General features: G+C 36.0%; 1 protein-coding gene across 1 annotated transcript in view; it reads left to right on the top strand.

Moving 5' to 3' along the window:
• Nucleotides 1–1160: 1160 nt before the first annotated feature.
• The window catches only part of LOC134848044 (uncharacterized), a 35343-nt gene continuing 15763 nt past the window's right edge, over nucleotides 1161–20740 (top strand). The window contains exons 1-3 of the mRNA XM_063865379.1: nucleotides 1161–1303; nucleotides 3051–3264; nucleotides 4409–4489. Of these exons, the coding sequence (XP_063721449.1) occupies nucleotides 1161–1303; nucleotides 3051–3264; nucleotides 4409–4489 (438 nt within the window). The remainder of the gene's footprint in view (nucleotides 1304–3050; nucleotides 3265–4408; nucleotides 4490–20740) is intronic.

Here is a 20740-nt window from a genome sequence, read left to right as displayed (position 1 = left end):
TCGCGCTTAACTTTTGTTTGGTCGCGGCGGTCACTGTTAACTTTTTTTCCCGCCGCGGTTATTTTTCCTTTGGTCGCGCCGGTCACTGTTAATTTTTCTTTGGTCGCTGTTAATTTTTCTTCGGTCACGCCGATCGCGGTAAACTTTCCTTTGGTCGCGCCTATCGCGGTTAACTTTTCTTTGGTCGCGCTGGTCGCGCTAAACTTTTCTTCGGTCGCGGTTAACTTTCCTTCGGTTACGCCTGTCGCTGTTAACGTTCCTTTGGTCGCGCCGGTCACGTTTACTTTTCCTTCGGCCGCACCGGTCGCTGTTAATTTTCCTTCCGTCGCGGTTAACTATCCTTAGGTCACATTGGTCGCGGTTACTTGTGCTTCGGTCGCGCCGGTCGCGGTTAACCTTCCTTTTGTCGCGCTGGTCGCGCTTAATTTTTCTTCGGTCGCGGCTAACTTTACTTTGGTCGCGCTGGTCGCGCTTAACTTTTTTTGGTCGCGCCGGTCACTGTTAATTTTTTTCCCGCCGCGGTTATTTTTCCTTTGGTCGCGCCGGTCGCTGTTAATTTTTCTTCGGTCGCTGTTAATTTTTCTTCGGTCACGGGTAACTTTCCTTTGGTCGCGCCGATGGCGGTTCACTTTTCTTTGGTCGTGCTAAACTTTTCTTCGGTCGCCGTTTACTTTCCTTCGGTAACGCCGGTCGCGTTTAACGTTTCTTTGGTCGCGCCGGTCACGGTTATTTTTTCTTCGGCCGCGCCGGTCGCTGTTAATTTTCCTACCGTTGCGCCGGTAGCGTTTAACTATTATTCGTTCACGCCGGTCGCGGTTACTTTTCCTTCGGTCGCGTCGTTCGCTGTCAATTTTTCTTCGTTTGCGCCGGTCGCGGTTACATTACCTCGGTCCGGAATGTCCACGTCAACTTTAAAGCTGTGTAGGGTTCGCATTTCTTCATTGTTAACATCATTTTCAGGCCAAACCTCATTCATTATTGAAGCGCTACATATAATTGATTACAGTTCTTAGAGACCATTTCAACAGCCCTTCCAGAGAATAAATCACGCTAATTTCTTCAACATTGTAATTTTAACAAGGTAATTTAAAAATTGTATTTTACATGTATTTTTCTGGGTAAGTGAGTTCAAATTTCAAACTTCAAATTATGGAGAGGTGATGAATGATCCTAGAAGAAGACCCCGTGATGGTACAGGGGGAGTGTGGTACAAGCAGAACTGCACCCAGAAGGCGGCCTTCATTCCAATTCTGACTTCAATTGCAATCCTGCTCGCCATTGGCTGTTTCCGCGCATTTTTCTTGTATTTCAAACCTTTTTTTACTCCCACCGCGTCACTGAAGGGTTGGAAAGAATTACATTAATGACCTTTTTTCTCAACCGATTTTGAGTAGCGCAAACTAATTTGTGGGCGCAAAGAGTAGTATCAAATTTTGTGATCTGGATTCCAACAGTTCAATTAAAAAAGAGTCTAATTGTCGTGAACAATTGGTCTAATTTTTGCCATTTTTCAAATGACGTTAAATTACTTAAAAATTACAAAAAAAATAATAAGAGACTGACATTACAGTTTAATTATACCAGAATATTAAGGTTTTTTACCTATTAACATCTCCTTCTGGCACATGGACGGATCTAGAACTTTCTCGAGGAGGGGGGGCACTAAAAAAAAGCTGTTTTGGCCAAATTGTTTGCGCCGCAGGCAAATTTTTGAAAAAACAGGTCAAAAAAGCAGTTTTTGGGCACTTTTTGGAAAATTTTGACGAAAAAATCGCGTTTTTTGGCGCGCGCTCCCCTTCAAAGTTAGTATATATTGGCGCCTTTGAAAAAATTTTAATGTCCGTCACCAAAAATGGATTTCTTAAAATCTTAAAAAGTACCAAAGGGGGGACCCTTGGAGTCGGCAGGGGGTCGAATCCCTGAGAGGTAAACGTCCCCCCCCCCCCCGCAACCGCCCCCTAAATACGCCTTGTTGTCGCTGTTGTTTACAAATGTTAGTCGCTTTTACTAAACAGAAACTAGACTCAACTAAAATTACAGCAACAAAATTAAAAAATTGTAATTTTACTCTTCTCTAAAAGCTTTAAGCCTTCCGTGACAAACTAATACTTTTTCAAACGTTTCATTTTTTGGTTGTTATCCTTTGAGAATTCAGCAATACATGTTTACCTGAAAAGTTTTGACGATTCTGCTATACGTTTTATGGTTTTTCCTGAAAACACTTTTAAAAAAAACTACTATTCTTTTTTGCGACGAACCTTTTGCCAAAAATAACGTTATTTGTATTTAAGTTTATTAGGAAAGGATGGGTTAAAGGAATTAGAGCCAAACTATTTAAATGTTCAACATTAATGTGAATTAGGTTTGCTTAGACATGGTGATGAATTACACTTGTTGAATTAGATGAATTAGACTTGCTTGCTAGATTAATTAGACTTGCTGACTAAATTAATTAAACTAGCTGAACTAGATTAGTTACACTTTACTGAAATAGATGAATTAGACTCGTTGACTAAGTAAACTAGACTTGCTGAATTAGATGAATTAGACTCGTTGACTAAGTGAATTAGACTTGCTGAATTAGATGAATTAGACTCGTTGACTAAGTGAATTAGACTTGCTGAATTAGATGAATTAGACTCGTTCACTAAGTGAATTAGACTTGCTGAATTAGATGAATTAGATTCGTTGACTAAGTGAATTAGACTTGCTGAATTCGATGAATTAGACTTATTGACTAAGTGAATTAGACTTGCTGAATTCGATGAATTAGACTCGTTGACTAAGTGAATTAGACTTGCTGAATTAGATGAATTAGACTCGTTGACTAAGTGAATTAGACTTGCTGAATTAGATGAAATAGATTCGTTGACTAAGTGAATTAGACTTGCTGAATTCGATGAATTAGACTTATTGACTAAATGAATTAGACTTGCTGAATTCGATGAATTAGACTCATTGACTAAGTGAATTAGACTTGCTAAATTCGATTAATTAGACTCATTGACTAAGTGAATTAGACTTGCTGTATTAGATGTGCTAAATTTTAGCGGGTTGGAGAAAATAAGCGAGCGTGTTGCAGTGTGTCAAGCAACGTGGAACAGCATCGTGGTGGAGTACACTGTTGCTCTCGCAGGGTTCCCCAGTGTGCTTCTCATGACAATTCTCACCGGGTTTCTGGTAGTTATGTTGCGCAGGCGGAATAAAAGCGCCAGCAGTCGCGCTCCGGTCGAAAAATCATCCGCGCAGAAAACAGACAATGCGGTAAGCAGAGTCTTAAGTGTGTCTTCTAGAAAATATGGGGAAACCCCCATCGTAAAAGGACCTAAAATTATGCTATCAAACCACAAATCAGTTGTCAAACTTTATCACAGAGGCGAAACGGAGCTTCACAACACTTGCGATGCAAAAAAACATGGCGCTACAAAATAGTGAATGAAAAAATATATAGAAGCCAAAAAATTGATAAAATTAAGTTGGAAAAAAGAATTTGAGAAAATAACTTGACAAAAGTTGGAAAAATTACAGCTACAAAAACTTCAAGTTAATATGGAATGAGGTTCATAAAACAGCACTTAAAAATGGAACTCCTTTACCAAAGGCAACAAAAGCGACAAACTTTGGGTCGAAACTTGTTGAACCGAAAACAAATTGTTGTCATGAACGTTTTTCTACGACCCATCCAAAGTGAAACATATTTCCCATTGGATAATTTTTTTGCTCTCAAAACAATTTGACTCAGTTGATAAACCATAAACTGAAACTGTTTGAATAATTGAAAAAAAAATGTGAAATTTCAGTTAAGGTAAAAACTGTTTCAACTCGAACAAAACCCATGCTTTAACAACTAAACCAATAAAAATACTATCAGATAAAATAAATGGCGTTTAAACAAAACGGAAAATAAACCGATAGAAACTAGGAGGAAACCAACAACTCAAAAAAAATTTTCATAAAGATAATCACAATCTGAAACGATAATTACAGCTTGAAATAACAACCGTTGAAAAGATAATTAAAACCTGAAGTTAAAAACTACAGCCAGAAAATCCTCTGGAAAAGAAGATCCTCTAGAAAAGGAGATCGTATAGGAATGTGGACAAAGTTGTTTACGGGAAAAAAACGCTTCAACTTATTAGGGTTAGGGTTACAATATGTTTCGATTTTTTTGATTGATAATATATTGCACTACGCTTCGAATTTTTGTTAGACACTAAGGTAAAACTCTTTGTTCGACTGTGTTATTTTATTTTGTGATGTTCTGTTTTGTGCTCGATGTGGTTATAAGTTCTGTTCGACAATGGTTCATTCCGTGTTTACCTTTCTCTTTGACCATATATTGCTGTCTCAATTTTTGCTCGTAGTGTTTCGACGTTCTTTTTGACTCTGTCAAATGATGTTATTTTAGGTCACCCTAGCTCTGATAGTGAACAGTGTTCTCTACACTTTTTTCAACGGGCTCCAGCTGTCACTCTTCATAGTCGACAGGGTAAGTACAATCTGTGGATCTCTTCTACATATGTTCCGTGTACCAGAGACGCGCAAACGTAAAAAAAACCTGCTAAAGTATTGATTTATGAATCAGAGGGAAATTAAATCTTTCAGTAATTATTTTGGCCACGAGATGAACAGGAAAAAAAGTTACAATCAAGCTCCAAACAGTTTGTTTCGCTTCCTTATGAGAATACCCGCCATTAGCTAAGGGGGCATTTGGTTGATATCTTTAATTTAATTCTCCCCCTTTTGCAAAAGTGGGAGACTCGCAACTAGTTAGGAAACTGTCATGAGCGTAACCGTTAAATTAAGTGCTCGATTCTAGGCATTACTAGGTACCATAGGGGAGGGGGGTTATAGTTGACGGGATCCCATTCGAATTGAAAGCACATTCATATCGCCCTGACGTGAATATGTAATGCTAAAAGCGCGAAAAAAAAGTTTTTTTTTTGTCATTAGTGCTTTTTACCAGCGGAACGTGACGTGAATATGTAATGCTAAAAGCGTGAAAAGTGTTTTTTTTGTCATCAGTGCTTTTTACCAGCGGAACTTGACGTGAATATGTAATGATAAAAGCCTGAAAAAGTGTTTGGTTCGTCAGTGCTTTTTACCAGCGGAACTTGACCTGAATATGTAATGCTAAAAGCGTGAAAAAGTGTTTTTTGTCATTAGTGCTTTTACCAGCGGAACGTGACGTGAATATGTAATGCTACAAGCAAGAAAATTGTTCTTTTGTCACCAGTGCTTTTTACCAGCGGAACTTGACGTGAATATGTAATGCTAAAAGCGGGAAAAGTGTTTTTTTTTGTCATCAGTGCTTTTTACCAGCGGAACTTGACGTGAATAATTAAAGCTAAAAGCCTAAAAAAGGTGTTTTTTTTGTCATCAGTGCTTTTTACCAGCGGAACTTGACGTGAATATCTAATGTTAAAAGCGTGAAAAAGTGTTTTTCTTGTCAGCAGTGCTTTTTACCAGCGGAACTTGACGTGAATATGTAAAGCTAAAAGCAAGAAAAGTGTTTTTTTTTGTGATCAGTGCTTTTTACCAGCGGAACTTGACGTGAATATGTAATGCTAAAAGCCTAAAAAAGGTGTTTTCTTGTCATCAGTGCTTTTTACCAGCGGAACTTGACGTGAATATGTAATGCTAAAAGCGTGAAAAAGTGTTTTTTGTCATAAGTGCTTTTTTGCTTTTTACCAGCGGAACGTGACGTGAATATGTAATGCTAAAAGCAAGAAAAAGTGTTTTTTTCATCAGTGCTTTTTACCAGCGGAATTTGACGCGAATATGTAATGCTAAAAGCGGGAAAAGTGTTTTTTTTTTGTCATCAGTGCTTTTTACCAGCGGAACTTGACGTGAATATGTAATGCTAAAAGCTTGAAAAAGTGTTTTTGTTCATCAGTGCTTTTTACCAGCGGAATTTGACCGCGAATATGTAATGCTAAAAGCGGGAAAAGTGTTTTTTTTGTCATCAGTGCTTTTTACCAGCGGAACTTGACGTGAATATGTAATGCTAAAAGCGTGAAAAAGTGTTTTGTTTTGTCATCAGTGCTTTTTACCAGCGGAACTTGACGTGAATAATTAATGCTAAAAGCCTAAAAAAGGTGTTTTTTTTGTCATCAGTGCTTTTTACCAGCGGAACTTGACGTGAATATGTAAAGGTAAAAGCGTGAAAAAGTGTTTTTCTCGTCATCAGTGCTTTTTACCAGCGGAACTTGACGTGAATATGTAATGCTAAAAGCGTGAAAAAGTGTTTTTTGTCATTAGTGCTTTTACCAGCGGAACGTGACGTGAATATGTAATGCTACAAGCAAGAAAAGTGTTTTTTTTGTCATCAGTGCTTTTTACCAGCGGAACTTGACGTGAATATGTAATGCTAAAAGCGGGAAAAGTGTTTTCTTTTTGTCATCAATGCTTTTTACCAGCGGAACTTGACGTGAATAATTAAAGCTAAAAGCCTAAAAAAGGTGTTTTTTTTGTCATCAGTGCTTTTTACCAGCGGAATTTGACGTGAATATGTAATGCTAAAAGCGTGAAAAAGTGTTTTTTGTCATTAGTGCTTTTTACCAGCGGAACGTGACGTGAATATGTAATGCTAAAAGCAAGAAAAGTGTTTTTTTTTTGTCATCAGTGCTTTTTACCAGCGGAACTTGACGTGAATATGTAATGATAAAAGTGTGAAAAAGTGTTTTTGTTCATCAGTGCTTTTTACCAGCGGAGTTTGACGCAAATATGTAATGCTAAAAGCGGGAAAAAGTGACTTTTTTGTCATCAGTGCTTTTTACAAGCGGAACTTGATGTGAATATGTAATTCTAAAAGCGGGAAAAAGTGACTTTTTGTCATCAGTGCTTTTTACAAGCGGAACTTGATGTGAATATGTAATGCTACAAGCGTGAAAAAGTGTTTTTTTTGTCATCAGTGCTTTTTATCAGCGGAACTTGACGTGAATAATTAATGCTAAAAGCCTAAAAAAGGTGTTTTGTTGTCATCAGTGCTTTTTACCAGCGGAACTTGACGTGAATATGTAATGCTAAAAGCGTGAAAAAGTGTTTTTTTTTGTCATCAGTGCTTTTTACCAGCGGAACTTGACGTGAATAATTAATGCTAAAAGCCTAAAAAAGGTGTTTTTTTTGTCATCAGTGCTTTTTACCAGCGGAACTTGACGTGAATATGTTATGGTAAAAGCGCGAAAAAGTGTTTTTTTTTGTCATCAGTGCTTTTTACCAGCGGAACTTGACGTGAATATGTAATGCTAAAAGCGTGAAAAAGTGTTTTTGTTCATTAGTGCTTTTTAGCAGCGGAACGTGACGTGATATGTAATGCTAAAAGCGTGAAAAAGTGTTTTTGTTCATTAGTGCTTTTTATCAGCGGAACGTGACGTGAATATGTAGTGCTAAAAGCAAGAAAAGTGTTTTTTTTTTCTGTCATCAGTGCTTTTTACCAGTGAGAATACCCGCCATTAGCTAAGGGGCAATTTGGTTGATATCTTTAATTGAATTCTCCCCCTTTTGCAAAAGTGGGAGACTCGCAACTAGTTAGGAAACTGTCATGAGCGTAACCGTTAAATTAAGTGCTCGATTCTAGGCATTACTAGGTACCGTAGGGGAGGGCGGTTATAGTTGACGGGATCCCATTCGAATTGAAATGCACATTCATATCGCCCTGGACGTGAATATGTAATATTAAAAGCGCGAAAAAAAAGTTTTTTTTTGTCATTAGTGCTTTTTACCAGCGGAACGTGACGTGAATATGTAATGCTAAAAGCGTGAAAAGTGTTTTTTTTTGTCATCAGTGCTTTTTACCAGCGGAACTTGACGTGAAAATGTAATGCTAAAAGCGCGAAAAAAAAGTTTTTTTTTGTCATTAGTGCTTTTTACCAGCGGAACGTGACGTGGATATGTAATGCTAAAAGCGTGAAAAGTGTTTTTTTGTCATCAGTACTTTTTACCAGCGGAACTTGACGTGAATATTAAATGATAGAAGCGTGAAAAAGTGTTTGGTTCGTCAGTGCTTTTTACCAGCGGAAGTTGACGTGAATATCTAATGTTAAAAGCGTGAAAAAGTGTTTTTCTTGTCATCAGTGCTTTTCAACAGCAACTTGACGTGAATATGTAATGCTAAAAGCGTGAAAAAGTGTTTTTTTGTCATTAGTGCTTTGTACCAGCGGAACTCGACGTGAATATCTAATGCTAAAAGCAAGAAAAGTGTTTTTTTTTGTCATCAGTGCTTTTTACCAGCGGAACTTGACGTAAATATGTAATGCTAAAAGCGTGAAAAAAGGTTTTTGTTCATCAGTGCTTTTTACCAGCGGAATTTGACGCAAATATGTAATGCTAAAAGCGGGAAAAATGTTTTTTTTTTGTCATCAGTGCTTTTTACCAGCGGAACTTGACGTGAAAATGTAATGCTAAAAGCGTGAAAAAGTGTTTTGTTTTGTCATCAGTGCTTTTTACCAGCGGAACTTGATGTGAATAATTAATGCTAAAAGCCTAAAAAAGGTGTTTTTTTTGTGATCAGTGCTTTTTACCAGCGGAACTTGACGTGAATATGTAAAGATAAAAGCGTGAAAAAGTGTTTTTCTGGTCACCAGTGCTTTTTACCAGCGGAACTTGACGTAAATAATTAATGCTAAAAGTTTAAAAAGGTGTTTTTTTTGTCATCAGTGCTTTTTACCAGCGGAACTTGACGTGAATATGTAGTGCTAAAAGCGTGAAAAAGTGTTTTTTATCATTAGTGCTTTTTACCAGCGGAACGTGACGTGAATATGTAATGCTAAAAGCAAGAAAAGTGTTTTTTTTTGTCATCAGTGCTTTTTATCAGCGGAACTTGACGTGAAAAATTAATGCTAAAAGCCTAAAAAAGGTGTTTCGTTGTCATCAGTGCTTTTTACCAGCGGAACTTGACGTGAATATGTAATGGTAAAAGCGTGAAAAAGTGTTTTTTTTGTCATCAGTGCTTTTTACCAGCGGAACTTGACGTGAATAATTAATGCTAAAAGCCTAAAAAAGGTGTTTTTTTGTAATCAGTGCTTTTTACCAGCGGAACTTGACGTGAATATGTAATGGTAAAAGCGTGAAAAAGTGTTTTTTTTGTCATCAGTGCTTTTTACCAGAGGAACTTGACGTGAATATGTAATGCTAAAAGCAACAAAAGTGTTTTTTTTTTGTCATCAGTGCTTTTTACCAGCGGAACTTGACGTGAATATGTAATGCTAAAAGCGTGAAAAAGTGTTTTTGTTCATCAGTGCTTTTTACCAGCGGAATTTGACGCAACTATGTAATGCTAAAAGCTGGAAAAATGTTTTTTTCGTCATCAGTGCTTTTTACCAGCGGAACTTGACGTGAATATGTAATGCTAAAAGCGTGAAAAAGTGTTTTGTTTTGTCATCAGTGCTTTTTACCAGCGGAACTTGACGTGAATAATTAATGCTAAAAGCCTAAAAAAGGTGTTTTTTTGTCATCAGTGCTTTTTACCAGCGGAACTTGACGTGAATATGTAATGCTAAAAGCGTGAAAAAGTGTTTTTGTTCATCAGTGCTTTTTACCAGCGGAATTTGACGCGAATATGTAATGCTTAAAGCGGGAAAAGTGTTTTTTTTTTGTCATCAGTGCTTTTTACCAGCGGAACTTGACGTGATTATGTAATGCTAAAAGCGTGAAAAAGTGTTTTTGTTCATCAGTGCTTTTTACCAGCGGAATTTGACGCAACTATGTAATGCTAAAAGCTGGAAAAATGTTTTTTTTTTGTCATCAGTGCTTTTTACCAGCGGAACTTGACGTGAATATGTAATGCTAAAAGCGTGAAAAAGTGTTTTGTTTTGTCATCAGTGCTTTTTACCAGCGGAACTTGACGTGAATAATTAATGCTAAAAGCCTAAAAAAGGTGTTTTTTTGTCATCAGTGCTTTTTACCAGCGGAACTTGACGTGAAATGTAATGCTAAAAGCGTGAAAAAGTGTTTTTGTTCATCAGTGCTTTTTACCAGCGGAATTTGACGCAAATATGTAATGCTAAAAGCGGGAAAAAGGTGTTTTGTTGTCATCAGTGCTTTTTACCAGCGGAACTTGACGTGAATATGTAATGTTAAAAGCGTGAAAAAGTGTTTTTTCAGTGCTTTTTACCAGCGGAACTTGACATGAATAATTAATGCTAAAAGCCTGAAAAAGGTGCTTTTTACCAGCGGAACTTGACGTGAATATGTAATGCTAAAAGCGTGAAAAAGTGTTTTTTTTTTGTCATCAGTGCTTTTTACCAGCGGAACTTGACGTGATTATGTAATGCTAAAAGCGTGAAAAAGTGTTTTTGTCATCAGTGCTTTTTATCAGCGGAGCTTGACGTGAATAATTAATGCTAAAAGCCTAAAAAAGGTGTTTTGTTGTCATCAGTGCTTTTTACCAGCGGAACTTGACGTGAATATTAATGTTAAAAGCGTGAAAAAGTGTTTTTTTTTGTCATCAGTGCCTTTTACCAGCGGAACTTGACATGAATAATTAATGCTAAAAGCCTGAAAAGGTGTTTTTTTCTTCATCAGTGCTTTTTACCAGCGGAACGTGACGTGAATAAGTAATGGTAAAAGCAAGAAAAGTGTTTTTTTTTCTGTCATCAGTGCTTTTTACCAGCGGAACTTGACGTGAATATGTAATGCTAAAAGCGTGAAAAAGTGTTTTTGTTCATCAGTGCTTTTTACTAGCGGAATTTGACGCGAATATGTAATGCTTAAAGCGGGAAAATGTGTTTTTTGTTGTCATCAGTGCTTTTTACCAGCGGAACTTGACGTGAATATGTAATGCTAAAAGCGTGAAAAAGTGTTTTTTTTTGTCATCAGTGCTTTTTACCAGCGGAACTTGACGTGAATAATTAAAGCTAAAAGCCTAAAAAAGGTGTTTTTTTGTCAACAGTGATTTTTACCAGCGGAGCTTGACGTGAATATGTAATGGTAAAAGCGTGAGAAAGTGTTTTTTTTTGTCATCAGTGCTTTTTACCAGCGGAACTTGACGTGAATATTTAATGCTAAAAGCCTAAAAAAGTGTTTTTTTTTGTCATCACTGCTTTTGAACAGCGGAACTTGACGTGGATATGTAATGCTGAAAGCGTGAAAAAGTGTTTTTGTTCATCAGTGCTTTTTACCAGCGGAACTTGACGTGAATAAGAAACGCTAAAAGCGTGAAAAAAAGTTTTTTTTTTGTCATCAGTGCTTTTTACCAGCGGAACTTGACGTGAATAATTAACGCTAAAATCCTAAAAAAGGTGTTTTTTTATCATCAGTGCTTTTTACCAGCGGAAATTGACGTGAATATGAAAAGGTAAAAGCGTGAAAAAGTGTTTTTCTTGTCATCAGTGCTTTTTACCAGCGGAACTTGACGTAAATATGTAATGCTAAAAGCGTGAAAAAGTGTTTTTTGTCATAAGTGCTTTTTACCAGCGGAACTTGAGGTGAATATGTAATGCTGAAAGCGTGAAAAGTGTTTTTTTTTTCTCATCAGTGCTTTTTACCAGCGGAACTTGACGTGAGTATGTAATGGTAAAAGCGTGAAAAAGTGTTTTTGTTCATCAGTGCTTTTTACCAGCGGAATTTGAAGCGAATATGTAATGCTAAAAGCGGGAAAAAAGGTTTTTTTGTCAGCAGTGCTTTTTAGCAGCGGAACTTGACGATAATATGTAATGCTAAAAGCGTGAAAATGTGTTTTTTGTCATTAGTGCTTTTTACCAGCGGAACGTGACATGAATATGTAATGCTAAAAGCAAGAAAAGTGTTTTTTTTTATCATCATTGTTTTTACCAGCGAACTTGACGCGAATATGTAATGCTAAAAGCTGGAAAAAGTGTTTTTTTGTCATCAGTGCTTTTTACCAGCGGAATCTGACGTGAATATGTAATGCTAAAAGCGTGAAAAAGTGTTTTTTTTGTCATCAGTGCTTTTTACCAGCGGAACTTGACGTGAATAATTAATGCTAAAAGCCTAAAAAAGGTGTTTTTTTGTCATCAGTGCTTTTTACCAGTGGAACTTGACAAGAATATGTAAAGGTAAAAGCGTGAAAAAGTGTTTTTTTTTGTCATCAGTGCTTTTTACCAGCGGAACTTGACATGAATATGTTAAGGTAAAAGCGTGAAAAATGTTTTTCTTGTCATCAGTGCTTTTTACCAGCGGAACTTGACGTGAATATGGAATGTTAAAAGCGTGAAAAAGTGTTTCTTTTGTCATCAGTGCTTTTTATCAGCGGAACTTGACGTGAATATGTAATGCTAAAAGCAAGAAAAGTGTTTTTTTTTGTCATCAGTGCTTTTTACCAGCGGAACTTGACGTGAACATGTAATGCTAAAAGCGTGAAAAAAGTGTTTTTTTTTGTCATCAGTGCTTTTTACCAGCGGAACTTGACATGAATAATTAATGCTAAAAGCCTGAAAAAGGTGTTTTTTTGTTCATCAGTGCTTTTTACCAGCGGAACGTGACGTGAATAAGTAATGGTAAAAGCAAGAAAAGTGTTTTTTTTTCTGTCATCAGTGCTTTTTACCAGCGGAACTTGACGTGAATATGTAATGCTAAAAGCGTGAAAAAGTGTTTTTGTTCATCAGTGCTTTTTACTAGCGGAATTTGACGCTAATATGTAATGCTTAAAGCGGGAAAATGTGTTTTTTGTTGTCATCAGTGCTTTTTACCAGCGTAACTTGACGTGAATATGTAATGCTAAAAGCGTGAAAAAGTGTTTTTTTTTGTCATCAGTGCTTTTTACCAGCGGAACTTGACGTGAATAATTAAAGCTAAAAGCCTAAAAAAGGTGTTTTTTTTGTCATCAGTGATTTTTACCAGCGGAGCTTGACGTGAATATGTAATGGTAAAAGCGTGAAAAAGTGTTTTTTTTGTCATCAGTGCTTTTTACCAGCGGAACTTGACGTGAATATTTAATGCTAAAAGCCTAAAAAAGTGTTTTTTTTGTCATCACTGCTTTTGAACAGCGGAACTTGACGTGGATATGTAATGCTGAAAGCGTGAAAAAGTGTTTTTGTTCATCAGTGCTTTTTACCAGCGGAACTTGACGTGAATAAGAAACGCTAAAAGCGTGAAAAAAAGTTTTTTTTTTGTCATCAGTGCTTTTTACCAGCGGAACTTGACGTGAATAATTAACGCTAAAATCCTAAAAAAGGTGTTTTTTTATCATCAGTGCTTTTTACCAGCGGAAATTGACGTGAATATGAAAAGGTAAAAGCGTGAAAAAGTGTTTTTCTTGTCATCAGTGCTTTTTACCAGCGGAACTTGACGTAAATATGTAATGCTAAAAGCGTGAAAAAGTGTTTTTTGTCATTAGTGCTTTTTACCAGCGGAACTTGAGGTGAATATGTAATGCTGAAAGCGTGAAAAGTGTTTTTTTTTCTCATCAGTGCTTTTTACCAGCGGAACTTGACGTGAGTATGTAATGGTAAAAGCGTGAAAAAGTGTTTTTGTTCATCAGTGCTTTTTACCAGCGGAATCTGAAGCGAATATGTAATGCTAAAAGCGGGAAAAAAGGTTTTTTTGTCAGCAGTGCTTTTTAGCAGCGGAACTTGACGATAATATGTAATGCTAAAAGCGTGAAAATGTGTTTTTTGTCATTAGTGCTTTTTACCAGCGGAACGTGACATGAATATGTAATGCTAAAAGCAAGAAAAGTGTTTTTTTTTATCATCATTGTTTTTACCAGCGAACTTGACGCGAATATGTAATGCTAAAAGCGGGAAAAAGTGTTTTTTTGTCATCAGTGCTTTTTACCAGCGGAATCTGACGTGAATATGTAATGCTAAAAGCGTGAAAAAGTGTTTTTTTTGTCATCAGTGCTTTTTACCAGCGGAACTTGACGTGAATAATTAATGCTAAAAGCCTAAAAAAGGTGTTTTTTTTGTCATCAGTGATTTTTACCAGCGGAGCTTGACGTGAATATGTAATGGTAAAAGCGTGAAAAAGTGTTTTTTTTTTGTCATCAGTGCTTTTTACCAGCGGAACTTGACGTGAATATTTAATGCTAAAAGCCTAAAAAAGTGTTTTTTTTTTGTCATCACTGCTTTTGAACAGCGGAACTTGACGTGGATATGTAATGCTGAAAGCGTGAAAAAGTGTTTTTGTTCATCAGTGCTTTTTACCAGCGGAACTTGACGTGAATAAGAAACGCTAAAAGCGTGAAAAAAAGTTTTTTTTTTGTCATCAGTGCTTTTTACCAGCGGAACTTGACGTGAATAATTAACGCTAAAATCCTAAAAAAGGTGTTTTTTTATCATCAGTGCTTTTTACCAGCGGAAATTGACGTGAATATGAAAAGGTAAAAGCGTGAAAAAGTGTTTTTCTTGTCATCAGTGCTTTTTACCAGCGGAACTTGACGTAAATATGTAATGCTAAAAGCGTGAAAAAGTGTTTTTTGTCATTAGTGCTTTTTACCAGCGGAACTTGAGGTGAATATGTAATGCTGAAAGCGTGAAAAGTGTTTTTTTTTCTCATCAGTGCTTTTTACCAGCGGAACTTGACGTGAGTATGTAATGGTAAAAGCGTGAAAAAGTGTTTTTGTTCATCAGTGCTTTTTACCAGCGGAATCTGAAGCGAATATGTAATGCTAAAAGCGGGAAAAAAGGTTTTTTTGTCAGCAGTGCTTTTTAGCAGCGGAATTTGACGATAATATGTAATGCTAAAAGCGTGAAAATGTGTTTTTTGTCATTAGTGCTTTTTACCAGCGGAACGTGACATGAATATGTAATGCTAAAAGCAAGAAAAGTGTTTTTTTTTATCATCATTGTTTTTACCAGCGAACTTGACGCGAATATGTAATGCTAAAAGCGGGAAAAAGTGTTTTTTTGTCATCAGTGCTTTTTACCAGCGGAATCTGACGTGAATATGTAATGCTAAAAGCGTGAAAAAGTGTTTTTTTTGTCATCAGTGCTTTTTACCAGCGGAACTTGACGTGAATAATTAATGCTAAAAGCCTAAAAAAGGTGTTTTTTTGTCATCAGTGCTTTTTACCAGTGGAACTTGACAAGAATATGTAAAAGTAAAAGCGTGAAAAAGTGTTTTTTTTGTCATCAGTGCTTTTTACCAGCGGAACTTGACATGAATATGTTAAGGTAAAAGCGTGAAAAATGTTTTTCTTGTCATCAGTGCTTTTTACCAGCGGAACTTGACGTGAATATGGAATGTTAAAAGCGTGAAAAAGTGTTTCTTTTGTCATCAGTGCTTTTTATCAGCGGAACTTGACGTGAATATGTAATGCTAAAAGCAAGAAAAGTGTTTTTTTTTTGTCATCAGTGCTTTTTACCAGCGGAACTTGACGTGAACATGTAATGCTAAAAGCGTGAAAAAAGTGTTTTTGTTCATCAGTGCTTTTTACCAGCGGAATTTGACGCAAATATGTAATGCTAAAAGCGGGAAAAAGTGTTTTTTTTTGTCATCAGTGCTTTTTACAAGCGGAATTTGACGTGAATATGTAATGCTAAAAGCGTGAAAAAGTGTTTCTTTTGTCATCAGTGCTTTTTATCAGCGGAACTTGACGTGAATAATTAATGCTAAAAGCAAGCAAGAAAAGTGTTTTTTTTTGTCATCAGTGCTTTTTACCAGCGGAACTTGACGTGAACATGTAATGCTAAAAGCGTGAAAAAAGTGTTTTTGTTCATCAGTGCTTTTTACCAGCGGAATTTGACGCAAATATGTAATGCTAAAAGCGGGAAAAAGTGTTTTTCTTTGTCATCAGTGCTTTTTACAAGCGGAATTTGACGTGAATATGTAATGCTAAAAGCGTGAAAAAGTGTTTCTTTTGTCATCAGTGCTTTTTATCAGCGGAACTTGACGTGAATAATTAATGCTAAACGCCTAAAAAAGGTGTTTTTTTGTCATCAGTGCTTTTTAGCAGCGGAACTTGACGTGAATATATAATGGTAAAAGCTTGAAAAAGTGTTTTTTTTGTCATCAGTGCTTTTTATCAGCGGAACTTGACGTGAATAATGAATGCTAAAAGCCTAAAAAAGGTGTTTTTTTTGTCATCAGTGTTTTTTACCAGCGGAACTTGACGTGAATAATTAAAGCTAAAAGCCTAAAAAAGGTGTTTTTTGTCATCAGTGTTTTTACCAGCTGAGCTTGACGTGAATATGTAATGGTAAAAGCGTGAAAAAGTGTTTTCTTTGTCATCAGTGCTTTTTACCAGCGGAACTTGACGTGAATAAATAATGCTAAAAGCGGGAAAAAATGTTTTTTTTTGTCATCAGTGCTTTTTAACAGCGGAACTTGACGTGAATATGTAATGCTAAAAGCGTGAAAAAGGGTTTTTTTTGTCATCAGTGCTTTTTACCAGCGGAACTTGACGTGAATATGTAATGGTAAAAGCGTGAAAAAGTGTTTTTTTTTGTCATCAGTGCTTTTAATCAGCGGAACTTGACGTGAATAATTAATGCTAAAAGCCTAAAAAAGGCGTTTTTTTTATCAACCAGTGGGACTTGACGTGAATATGTAAAGGTAAAAGCGTGAAAAAGTGTTTTTTTTTGTCATCAGTGCTTTTCATCAGCGGAACTTGACGTGAATAATTAATGCTAAAAGCCTAAAAAAGGTGTTTTTTTGTCATCAGTGCTTTTTACCAGCGGAACTTGACGTGAATATGTAATGGTAAAAGCGTGAAAAAGTGTTTTTTTTTGTCATCAGTGCTTTTTATCAGCGGAACTTGACGTGAATAATTAATGCTAAAAGCCTAAAAAAGGTGTTTATTTTTGTCATCAGTGCTTTTTACCAGCGGAATTTGACGCGAATATGCAATGCTAAAAGCGTGAAAAAGTGTTTTTTTTTGTCATCAGTGCTTTTTACCAGCGGAACTTGACGTGAATATGTAATGCTAAAAGCGTGAAAAAGTCTTTTTTTTTCATCAGTGCTTTTTACCAGCGGAAGGTGACGTGAATATGTAATGCTAAAAGCAAGAAAAGTGTTTTTTTTTTGTCATCAGTGATTTTTACTAGCGGAACTTGACGTGAATATGTAATGCTAAAAGCGTGAAAAAGTGTTTTTGTTCATCAGTGCTTTTTACCAGCGGAATTTGACGCGAATATGCAATGCTAAAAGCGGGAGGAAGTGTTTTTTTGTCATCAGTGCTTTTTACCAGCGGAACTTGACGTGAATAATTAATGCTAAAAGCCTAATTAAGATGTTTTTTTTTGTCATCAGTGCTTTTTACCAGCGGAACTTGACGTGAATAATTAAAGCTAAAAGCCTAAAAAAGGTGTTTTTTTGTCATCAGTGCTTTTTACCAGCGGAACTTGACGTGAATAATTAATGCTAAAAGCCAAAAAAAGGTGTTTTTTTTTGCATTCAGTGCTTTTTACCAGCGGAACATGACGTGAATATGTAAAGGTAAAAGCGTGAAAAAATGTTTTTTTTGTCATCAGTGCTTTTTACCAGCGGAACTTGACGTGAATAATTAATGCTAAAAGCCTAAAAAAGGTGTTTTTTTTTGTCATCAGTGCTTTTTACCAGCGGAACATGACGTGAATATGTAAAGGTAAAAGCGTGAAAAAATGTTTTTTTTGTCATCAGTGCTTTTTACCAGCGGAACTTGACGTGAATAATTAATGCTAAAAGCCTAAAAAAGGTGTTTTTTTTTGTCATCAGTGCTTTTTACCAGCGGAATTTGACGCGAATATGCAATGCTAAAAGCGTGAAAAAGTGTTTTTTTTTGTCATCAGTGCTTTTTAACAGCGGAACTTGACGTGAATAATTAATGCTAAAAGCCAAAAAAAGGTGTTTTTTTTTGCATTCAGTGCTTTTTACCAGCGGAACATGACGTGAATATGTAAAGGTAAAAGCGTGAAAAAATGTTTTTTTTGTCATCAGTGCTTTTTACCAGCGGAACTTGACGTGAATAATTAATGCTAAAAGCCTAAAAAAGGTGTTTTTTTTTGTCATCAGTGCTTTTTACCAGCGGAATTTGACGCGAATATGCAATGCTAAAAGCGGGAGGAAGTGTTTTTTTGTCATCAGTGCTTTTTACCAGCGGAACTTGACGTGAATAATTAATGCTAAAAGCCTAATTAAGATGTTTTTTTTGTCATCAGTGCTTTTTATCAGCGGAACTTGACGTGAATAATTAATGCTAAACGCCTAAAAAAGTGTTTTTTTGTCATCAGTGCTTTTTAGCAGCGGAACTTGACGTGAATATATAATGGTAAAAGCTTGAAAAAGTGTTTTTTTTGTCATCAGTGCTTTTTATCAGCGGAACTTGACGTGAATAATGAATGCTAAAAGCCTAAAAAAGGTGTTTTTTTTGTCATCAGTGTTTTTTACCAGCGGAAATTGACGTGAATAATTAAAGCTAAAAGCCTAAAAAAGGTGTTTTTTGTCATCAGTGTTTTTACCAGCTGAGCTTGACGTGAATATGTAATGGTAAAAGCGTGAAAAAGTGTTTTCTTTGTCATCAGTGCTTTTTACCAGCGGAACTTGACGTGAATAAATAATGCTAAAAGCGGGAAAAAATGTTTTTTTTTGTCATCAGTGCTTTTTAACAGCGGAACTTGACGTGAATATGTAATGCTAAAAGCGTGAAAAAGGGTTTTTTTTGTCATCAGTGCTTTTTACCAGCGGAACTTGACGTGAATATGTAATGGTAAAAGCGTGAAAAAGTGTTTTTTTTTGTCATCAGTGCTTTTAATCAGCGGAACTTGACGTGAATAATTAATGCTAAAAGCCTAAAAAAGGCGTTTTTTTTTATCAACCAGTGGGACTTGACGTGAATATGTAAAGGTAAAAGCGTGAAAAAGTGTTTTTTTTTGTCATCAGTGCTTTTCATCAGCGGAACTTGACGTGAATAATTAATGCTAAAAGCCTAAAAAAGGTGTTTTTTTGTCATCAGTGCTTTTTACCAGCGGAACTTGACGTGAATATGTAATGGTAAAAGCGTGAAAAAGTGTTTTTTTTTGTCATCAGTGCTTTTTATCAGCGGAACTTGACGTGAATAATTAATGCTAAAAGCCTAAAAAAGGTGTTTATTTTTGTCATCAGTGCTTCTTACCAGCGGAACTTGACGTGTATAATTAATGCTAAAAGCCTAAAAAATGTGTTTTTTTGTCATCAGTTCTTTTTATCAGCGGAACTTGACGTGAATATGTAATGGTAAAAGCGTGAAAAAATGTTTTTTTTTGTCATCAGTGATTTTTACCAGCGGAACTTGACGTGAATATGTAATGCTAAAAGCGTGAAAAAGTCTTTTTTTTTCATTAGTGCTTTTTACCAGCGGAAGGTGACGTGAATATGTAATGCTAAAAGCAAGAAAAGTGTTTTTTTTTTGTCATCAGTGATTTTTACTAGCGGAACTTGACGTGAATATGTAATGCTAAAAGCGTGAAAAAGTGTTTTTGTTCATCAGTGCTTTTTACCAGCGGAATTTGACGCGAATATGCAATGCTAAAAGCGGGAGGAAGTGTTTTTTTGTCATCAGTGCTTTTTACCAGCGGAACTTGACGTGAATAATTAATGCTAAAAGCCTAATTAAGATGTTTTTTTTTGTCATCAGTGCTTTTTACCAGCGGAACTTGACGTGAATAATTAAAGCTAAAAGCCTAAAAAAGGTGTTTTTTTGTCATCAGTGCTTTTTACCAGCGGAACTTGACGTGAATATGTATTGGTAAAAGCGTGTAAAAGTGTTTTTTTTTGTCATCAGTGCTTTTTAACAGCGGAACTTGACGTGAATAATAAATGCTAAAAGCCAAAAAAAGGCGTTTTTTTTTGCATTCAGTGCTTTTTACCAGCGGAACATGACGTGAATATGTAAAGGTAAAAGCGTGAAATAATGTTTTTTTTTGTCATCAGTGCTTTTTACCAGCGGAACTTGATGTGAATAATTAATGCTAAAAGCCTAAAAAAGGTGTTTTTTTTGTCATCAGTGCTTTTTACCAGCGGAATTTGACGCGAATATGCAATGCTAAAAGCGGGAGGAAGTGTTTTTTTGTCATCAGTGCTTTTTACCAGCGGAACTTGACGTGAATAATTAATGCTAAAAGCCTAATTAAGATGTTTTTTTTTTGTCATCAGTGCTTTTTACCAGCGGAACTTGACGTGAATAATTAAAGCTAAAAGCCTAAAAAAGGTGTTTTTTTGTCATCAGTGCTTTTTACCAGCGGAACTTGACGTGAATATGTATTGGTAAAAGCGTGAAAAAGTGTTTTTTTTTGTCATCAGTGCTTTTTAACAGCGGAACTTGACGTGAATAATTAATGCTAAAAGCCAAAAAAAGGCGTTTTTTTTTGCATTCAGTGCTTTTTACCAGCGGAACATGACGTGAATATGTAAAGGTAAAAGCGTGAAAAAGTGTTGTTCTTGTCATCAGTGCTTTTTACCAGCGGAACTTGACGTGAATACGTAATGCTAAAAGCGTGAAAAAGTGTTTTTTGTCATTAGTGCTTTTTACCAGCGGAACTTGACCTGAATATGTAATGCTGAAAGCGTGAAAAGTGTTTATTTTTCTCATCAGTGCTTTTTACCAGCGGAACTTGACGTGAATATGTAATGGTAAGAGCGTGAAAAGTGTTTTTATTTTGTCATCAGTGCTTTTTACCAGCGGAACTTGACGTGAATAATTAATGCTAAAACCGTGAAAAAGGTGTTTTTTGTCATCAGTGCTTTTTACCAGCGGAATTTGACGTGACTATGTAAAGGTAAAAGCGTGAAAAAGTGTTTTTCTTGTCATCAGTGCTTTTTAATAGCGGAACTTGACGTGAACATGTAATGCTAAAAGCGTGAAAAAGTGTTTTTCGTCATTAGT

Source organism: Symsagittifera roscoffensis, chromosome 6 (genome assembly GCF_963678635.1).
Source record: "Symsagittifera roscoffensis chromosome 6, txSymRosc1.1, whole genome shotgun sequence".
NCBI classification, from domain to species: Eukaryota; Metazoa; Xenacoelomorpha; order Acoela; family Convolutidae; genus Symsagittifera; species Symsagittifera roscoffensis.
The sequence above is the reverse complement of the archived record's forward strand: the minus strand, read 5'-3'. Positions and strand labels throughout refer to the sequence as shown.